The 6,115-nt window shown below is 60.0% G+C and overlaps 1 protein-coding gene across 2 annotated transcripts; it reads right to left on the bottom strand.

Moving 5' to 3' along the window:
- Window positions 1–463: 463 nt before the first annotated feature.
- On the bottom strand, window positions 464–5,242 carry CD74 (CD74 molecule). Of its 2 annotated transcripts, XM_065643933.1 has the most exons (9): window positions 5,106–5,242; window positions 3,362–3,537; window positions 3,161–3,252; window positions 3,011–3,064; window positions 2,675–2,770; window positions 2,348–2,438; window positions 1,743–1,931; window positions 1,306–1,398; window positions 464–1,103 (listed from the first exon to the last, which is right to left on the bottom strand). In XM_065643933.1, exons 1-8 carry the CDS (start codon window positions 5,174–5,176, stop codon window positions 1,325–1,327), a joined length of 843 nt encoding a protein of 280 aa, XP_065500005.1. In that variant the 5' UTR covers window positions 5,177–5,242; the 3' UTR covers window positions 464–1,103; window positions 1,306–1,324. The 2 variants fall into 2 exon arrangements, with proteins under 2 accessions (XP_065500005.1, XP_065500006.1); XM_065643934.1 differs by lacking the exon at window positions 1,743–1,931 and having other exon boundaries at window positions 5,106–5,240.
- Window positions 5,243–6,115: the final 873 nt, after the last annotated feature.

Genomic DNA, 6,115 nt, shown 5'->3' with positions numbered 1-6,115 from the left:
TGCATCACCCTGTGCAGACCCAGCCTCCTGCCTTGCTGGCGGCTACTGCCCTCTGCCTTGTGCTGGGCTTGTGCCTGGTTTCCTCACATCGCTCTCAGCCCTGGGTTTAGCAAGTGAGGATAAAGGGAGCAGATCCCCCCCTCCCAGGCTGTGCTGCTGAAGGCAGAGGTCTCTGGCTCCCACCCGGGTGCAGGAGAGGGATGGCTCCAGGGCTGGGGACTGTTCTGCTCTTTCCCACCCCCCACACCGTACTGTGACTCACTTAAAGGTGACACCAGCCTCCTGGGGTGCAGCAGAGATTGAACAAGTAATGGGCCAAGAATGTGGTGAGGAGTATGCGTGAGCCTGGGTGGAGGCATAGGTGTCCAAGTGTCTTTGCAGAGATTCCACCCACCCCCCCTTTTTTCCTTAAGATTCATTTATTTTTAACTTAGCTTCAAGTCATTTGCAAGCACTGCCCTGATGGAGTTTTTATAAGGCTTCCTTATTCAAAAGTTTATTTGAAATAATTAGCTTGTGAAGTCATTTATAAAGGAACTAGCAGATAAATTCAGAAAAATCTGAAGCCCCTCTGCCTCCAGGGTGAGCTCCTCCACCCCACTGTTACCCACTGCTGCAGCTGTTCTCCAGCCTGAAAGCAAAAGCTGTGGAGTGCTCCACAAAAACACCCTTTAATGTAGGAATCTAACAGGGCTTCAGCCTACAGGGGTCAGTTAAGAAGCTGGTGGAGGTTGTTTTGCTGCTTTTAATGTTTGTTCAGTGTAAGAAAGCATTAGTGGCTCATTCTTCAGCAGGGGTGAGCTCTGCCACTGAGCAAGAGGCACCAGGATTTATGGCTCCAACATTGCTGAAATAATTTTCCAGCCTGCTTTACCCCGGCTCCAAGGGAACACTCTAGCACTGATCCTGGTGGCAGCTCAGCCCTGCAGCACGGGAGGGGTCGCAACCAATGCCTGAAGGGGCAGGAACATGCAGGGGTGCCCACTGTTAACTGTTTCAGGAAAGCAATGTAAGAGCAGAAATGAAATAGAGAAAAAAACCAAACATGGGAGCTGGGATGCTGAAGAGGGGACGGGCAGCTGCTGGCGTCCTCTTCTACTCGCCTGTTTTGGGGAAAGAGAGGAAGCGGTCAGGCCCTGAAGGAGGAGGTGCCCCCCTGAAGCTCGGGCTGCTTTTGTTGTGTCTCCATCACCACCCTCCACCCCCCCCAGCAGTGCTGCCCTGGCTCTTGGGGCTGGACCTGTGCCTCCCCCAGCCCCCCCCACCTCCTTTCCCTGACACCCCCAGTCCCACTTGGCCTCTCACCTTTCTCCAGACCCAGCTTCTACACACCCACCCCAGAGAAGTACGTCTCCTCTGGCTCCACGGTGGTGGTAGCGACAGTGGTCGTGGTGGTATCTGCAGGAGGAGGGACAGAATATGGGTGCTGGACCCTCGGGGCTGCCCCATCACCACCACCCCTCTGAAGGCAGTGGGGGAGAGCCTGCACCCACCCCCTGAGCCAGAGGTTTGGGGACAGGGTGGGCTCATGGAAAACTGACTGCACAGCCCTGCCATCGCTGCAGCTACTCCAGGAGGGCTGTGCTGGGGTTTTTAGGGTCCCCTCCATCCCTTACATGCTGGCACATAGGTGAGGGATGCTCTACAGCTTGGGCATCCTCTCCTCCCTAAACACATGCAAAATGGGTCACAGCATCCACAAATGCCACTAGTTCCTTTCCTTCCCCTCCCTGGTGACCTACCAGGGCAGTCCAGCTTTTCCCGAGTGGCAGTGCCCTCAATCCTGGTGCCATTTTTGTAGGAGCACCAGCAGTAGCCCGTGCTGGCATTGCACTGCTTGGGCAGGTAGTCGCCGTTCTCATCGCACTGGGGTCGGAAGCGACCCGGATGGACACCCCCAGAATTGGCCTCCGCCTGGCATTTAGTTTGCACTAGGGCAATAAAAACAAAGGGGAGACACCGTGAGCCCCCCGGGCCCTTCTGCCGCCCAGCAGCTTCAGTGGGAGCTTTTTATCCAGAAGCAGTTAAATTTAATGTAAGAGGCGAACGAGCCCCACCCCAGTGACCTCTCTGAAGATCCTGGGCTACCCAGGGACTGAGGATTTGGTGTGGTGCTCCTGCTTTTCAGACATTTGCTCATCCCAAATGCCCCACAGCCAGGGGCTCTGTGATGTCCTAAAGGCCACCAACTGGAGGGTCCCCAAGGAACCAAATGGTCCATGACTGGCCAGGGGACAGAGGGGCCGGTTGCCTCTGGGATGGCCCATGCTGGCACCTCCTGGGGGGTGGTTGTCCCCAAAGGGTCAGACCCAGCCCTCCCCAGCTCAGCAGGTCCCATCCCTGATACCTTTCTGTGCTGGGATTTTCTTAGGATCCTCTGGCTTGGGGTTCTTGGCCATTTCAAACAGCAGCCACTTGTGCATCCAGGATTCAAAGGCCTGCAATGAGGAGAACCAGTGTGTTAATGGGATGGGGGGTGCACCATGGGGGAACCATGCTCTGAGCTCCAGCCTCGACCAGGGAAGGTGGTGAGCAGCACCACCTCCCTTGGGGTGGGAGTAACCCAAGCCTGGCTCAAGCAGGACTTTGCTTTTCCAGGTGAGGACACCCCAGTCCCTCCCCAAAGCAGGGGTGCTACTGGAAGGGGCAGGGTAGGTTGGCAGTGAGCACTGACCTTCCAGTCCATATCAGTCATGGTGCTCTTCAGGGTCTTCATGTTCTCCATCAGATTGGCCTTCAGATCCGGGAACATCTTCCTGGGGTCCGCTTGCTGCAGAGCGACCACCGCAGCAAGACAGGGCAAAGAAAAATGAAGTGTGGGGGCGGTGAAGCTCTGCTTATTTCAGCCAGATGGACATTGCAGGAGGCCAGGAGCTCCCACCAGCTCGGAGCACCCCAAGAGACCCCAGACCCAGCCAAGAGACAGCTTGAAGCTGGAAGGAGAGGGTCCCATCCCCTCCTACAGCACAGGGGGCAGCTACGGGGTTGGTGGGGGAGCCGGAGACCTTACCAGCAGCAGGTGCTTCACTTGGTCCTCGGTTCTGTTGCTCGGAGGTGCCATGTCCTCAAGAGAAAAGGCAAAGGGTCAGTGTGAGCACCAGGGCTGGCAGCGAGCCCCACAGGCAGCGGCCAGTGCCAAGTGGCGGTGGGCATCTCTTACCATGATCTCTGCAGAGGGGGCGAGAGGCAGGACCCTCATGGCCAGGGGTGTGTTCACCATGGCCATCTTCATCTTGTTGACCGGCTTAGCACCTGCAGAGGAAGGAGCAGTGTGAAGAGGGCCTGGGTGGGTGGTCCAGGGGGTCCCATCCCCTCTTCCCGGCCACCCCCCTGCCACGCCGGTGCTCATGGAGTTACTGACTTGCGGGCAGCTTCCTCTGCAGTGCCTCCAGCTGCAGGGTCTGGGAAGTCTTGGTCAGCTTGCTGATCTGCCCGTTCTGCTGGTAGACGAAGTAGACGGTGACAGCCTGGCCGGCGATCAGCAGGGCCACCAGGATGGAGAGCGTGGAGAGGGCGGCTTTGCGGCCCCACGCAGACCTGCAGGACATGGAGAGGGAGCTCAGCCCTGGCCACCAGCTGCAGAAGATGTCCTCAAACCCTGCCATCACTGCCCCCCTAAAAACCCCTCCTGCAACCCACGACACTGTCCCATGCTGCCCCAAACACCCTCCTCCCAGGGGGGTTGCAGCCAGACAAATGCAAATTCCCCTGTCGTGGTGTGCAGAAGTGAAATCTCAGCGTGAAGGACGTTCCTCCACACGTGGGGGAACTGAAACCCACTGTGGGGGCGAGCGGGGGCAGACACGGGAGGGCACCCGAGGACCGTGTGGGGACACAGGGTCTGCAGGCAGGACACTGCCAGGGGATTTGGGGGCACAGCATCACTCTGGGTGATGAAGCCACCCGAAGCCTTACCAGTCCCACAAGGCAGAGGACATGTGTCATGGGATGCCATATTACACTTAATTTTTTTAAAGTAGTGCAAAAAGCAAAGGTGCGGGGCACCCCGAGCGTGCACGCAGCACGCAGGCAGGCCAGCTGGGTGTCACGGTGCTGCCATCGCACTCGGGTGCCAAGAGAAGGCAAAGCCAAGTGCCAGGCAGCCACCCACTGTGCTGCCAAGGCCTCCCCGGGCCAGATCCTGGCCCGCCGTGGGGGGACGGGGCGTTGGTGGGGTGCAGGGATGCCCCAGGGAGCCACCACCAGCCTCCGCTGCCCGAGCAGGTGGGGGCACCCATGGGTGCTGCCGCTGCTGCAGGCGAAGTTCGCAGCGGGACGCGCTGCCGGACTGTCTGCCTAGAGACTGATGACGTCAGAGCTTTCGGACTTCTGATTGGCTAGGAGTGTTGGGGGAGCCCTTGAAGGGGTTGGGAGATGGGGAGTGGTTGGGACAGGGGGGTGGTTGGGACAGGGGGGTGGTTGGGACAGGGGGGTGGTTGGGACAGGGGGGTGGTTAGGATGGGGGCGGGGGGGGCTACAAAGCCGGATGGGTCCTGGGTCCACGCTGTGCCCCCCCTGCCCCATAGCCACGTCATCAGCCTGCCTGCCCCATAGCCACACTGTGCCCTTCCGCCCCATAGCCACTGCGTGACCCTGCCTGCCCCATAGCCATGCTGTGCCCCCCACCCCATAGCCACTGCGTGACCCTGCCTGCCCCATAGCCGCGCTGTAGCCCCCAGCCCCATAGCCATGACTTGAACCTGTCTCTGCCCCACAGACGTGCCGTGCCCCCACCTGCGCCACAGCTGTCCCGTGAACTCGTCCACCCCACAGCCAGGCCATGCTCCCATCCGCCCCACAGATACACTATGACCCCACTTGACCCCACAGCCATCCCACCACCCCAGCCATCCCACAGCCACCCACCCCCTGCCTGCCCAACAGCTACACTCTGGCCGCTTCCACCCCACAGACACGCCATAGCCCCCTTGGCCCCACAGTGTCCTATAGCCACAGTGTGACCCCCCCACCTTCTGCCCCATAGCCGCTCTGTGCCCCCTTAGCCCAACTGTAGCCCCTTCCAACCCATGGCCATGCAATGTCCCCTCTGGCCCATGTCCCCATTGTGCCCGCTTTGCCCTCCCCACACCCCCTGTCCCCAGCACCTCTGGGTGTCCCCAAGACTGAGCACCCCGCTGCCACGGTCGGACATGAGGTCCCGCTGCTCGTCGGCCATGGCTCCGCTGGCGGCACCTCGATGAGCAATGAGAACCCCGAGAGCCACTGCTGGAAATACCCCCGGGGCCCCCACCCTGCCCTGCCACCACGGGGTGGGGGGGTAAAAAAAAAAAGCCCCATTGGCTGCCAGCACCTACATCACCCGTTGCCAGGCAGACCTCTGCTCAGCAGGTCTCTGATCCAGAAATGATGCTGAATCCGGCCGTGAGCACTGTGGCCAGTTCGTGGGACATTGCTCCCCACCCCACTGCCACGGGCAGGTCACAACTCCCAGCCTGGTGGCACCTGGTGCCGTGGGTCTGGGGGCTCTGGTACCACTGCGGGGAGGGCAAGAGGTGGGATATGGGGTGCAGGAGGTGGGATATGGGGTACAGGAGGTGAGAAGTGGGATGTGGAGGTGGGATGGGAGAGGTGGGCGTGAGAAAGGAGGTGGGATGCGGAGGTGAGATGCAAAGGTGGGTTGCAGAGGGTGGGATGCCATGGGGAGGGCTTCCCCCACGAAAGGCTGAGCAGGACCCTCCGTGGGGACATGCCGTCAGGGTACACCTCTCCTCACTCACCTTCGCTGCCTGGGAAAAGCTGCATTTTGACCCAAACTCTCCCTCAAGGGGTATTTTGGACCCTCCCAGGTGGGGGTGCTTGGCCAGCACCTCTCAGGCTGAGGGAGTAATGATTAAAGGACAACCGAGTGTTTCCAAGCCCCTCTCTGTCTTGTGACACCCCCTTGCCCTGCCTGCAGTGGCAATGGGGGGCTGAACCCCCAAACCTGAGAGGGGATGAGCAGCCCCCCAAGGTGGGTGACCCCAAAGCACCAGTGGGAGTGGGGCAGCGTGGGTCTCCAGCCCACCCTACAGCCCCGCTAGGGCTCCGTGGGCAAGAGCAGCCATCCACCCCCATAATGCTGATTTTAGGTGATTTTATACAAGGATCCGGGGCC

The sequence above is a fragment of the Caloenas nicobarica genome, chromosome 13 (assembly GCF_036013445.1).
Source record: "Caloenas nicobarica isolate bCalNic1 chromosome 13, bCalNic1.hap1, whole genome shotgun sequence".
NCBI lineage: Eukaryota > Metazoa > Chordata > Aves > Columbiformes > Columbidae > Caloenas > Caloenas nicobarica.
This window is presented reverse-complemented; position numbering and strand designations above follow the sequence as displayed.

Bases quoted from the DNA above. Each gene is read 5' to 3' on its own strand.
- CD74 (XM_065643933.1), bottom strand. From the start codon at position 5,176: ATGGCCGACGAGCAGCGGGACCTCATGTCCGACCGTGGCAGCGGGGTG. The intron at 2,771-3,010 runs GTAAGGTCTCCG...GTCGCTCTGCAG, and splicing joins AAGTGAAGCACCTGCTGCTG to CAAGCGGACCCCAGGAAGAT. The intron at 2,439-2,674 runs GTCAGTGCTCAC...TCCTCATTGCAG, and splicing joins TGACTGATATGGACTGGAAG to GCCTTTGAATCCTGGATGCA.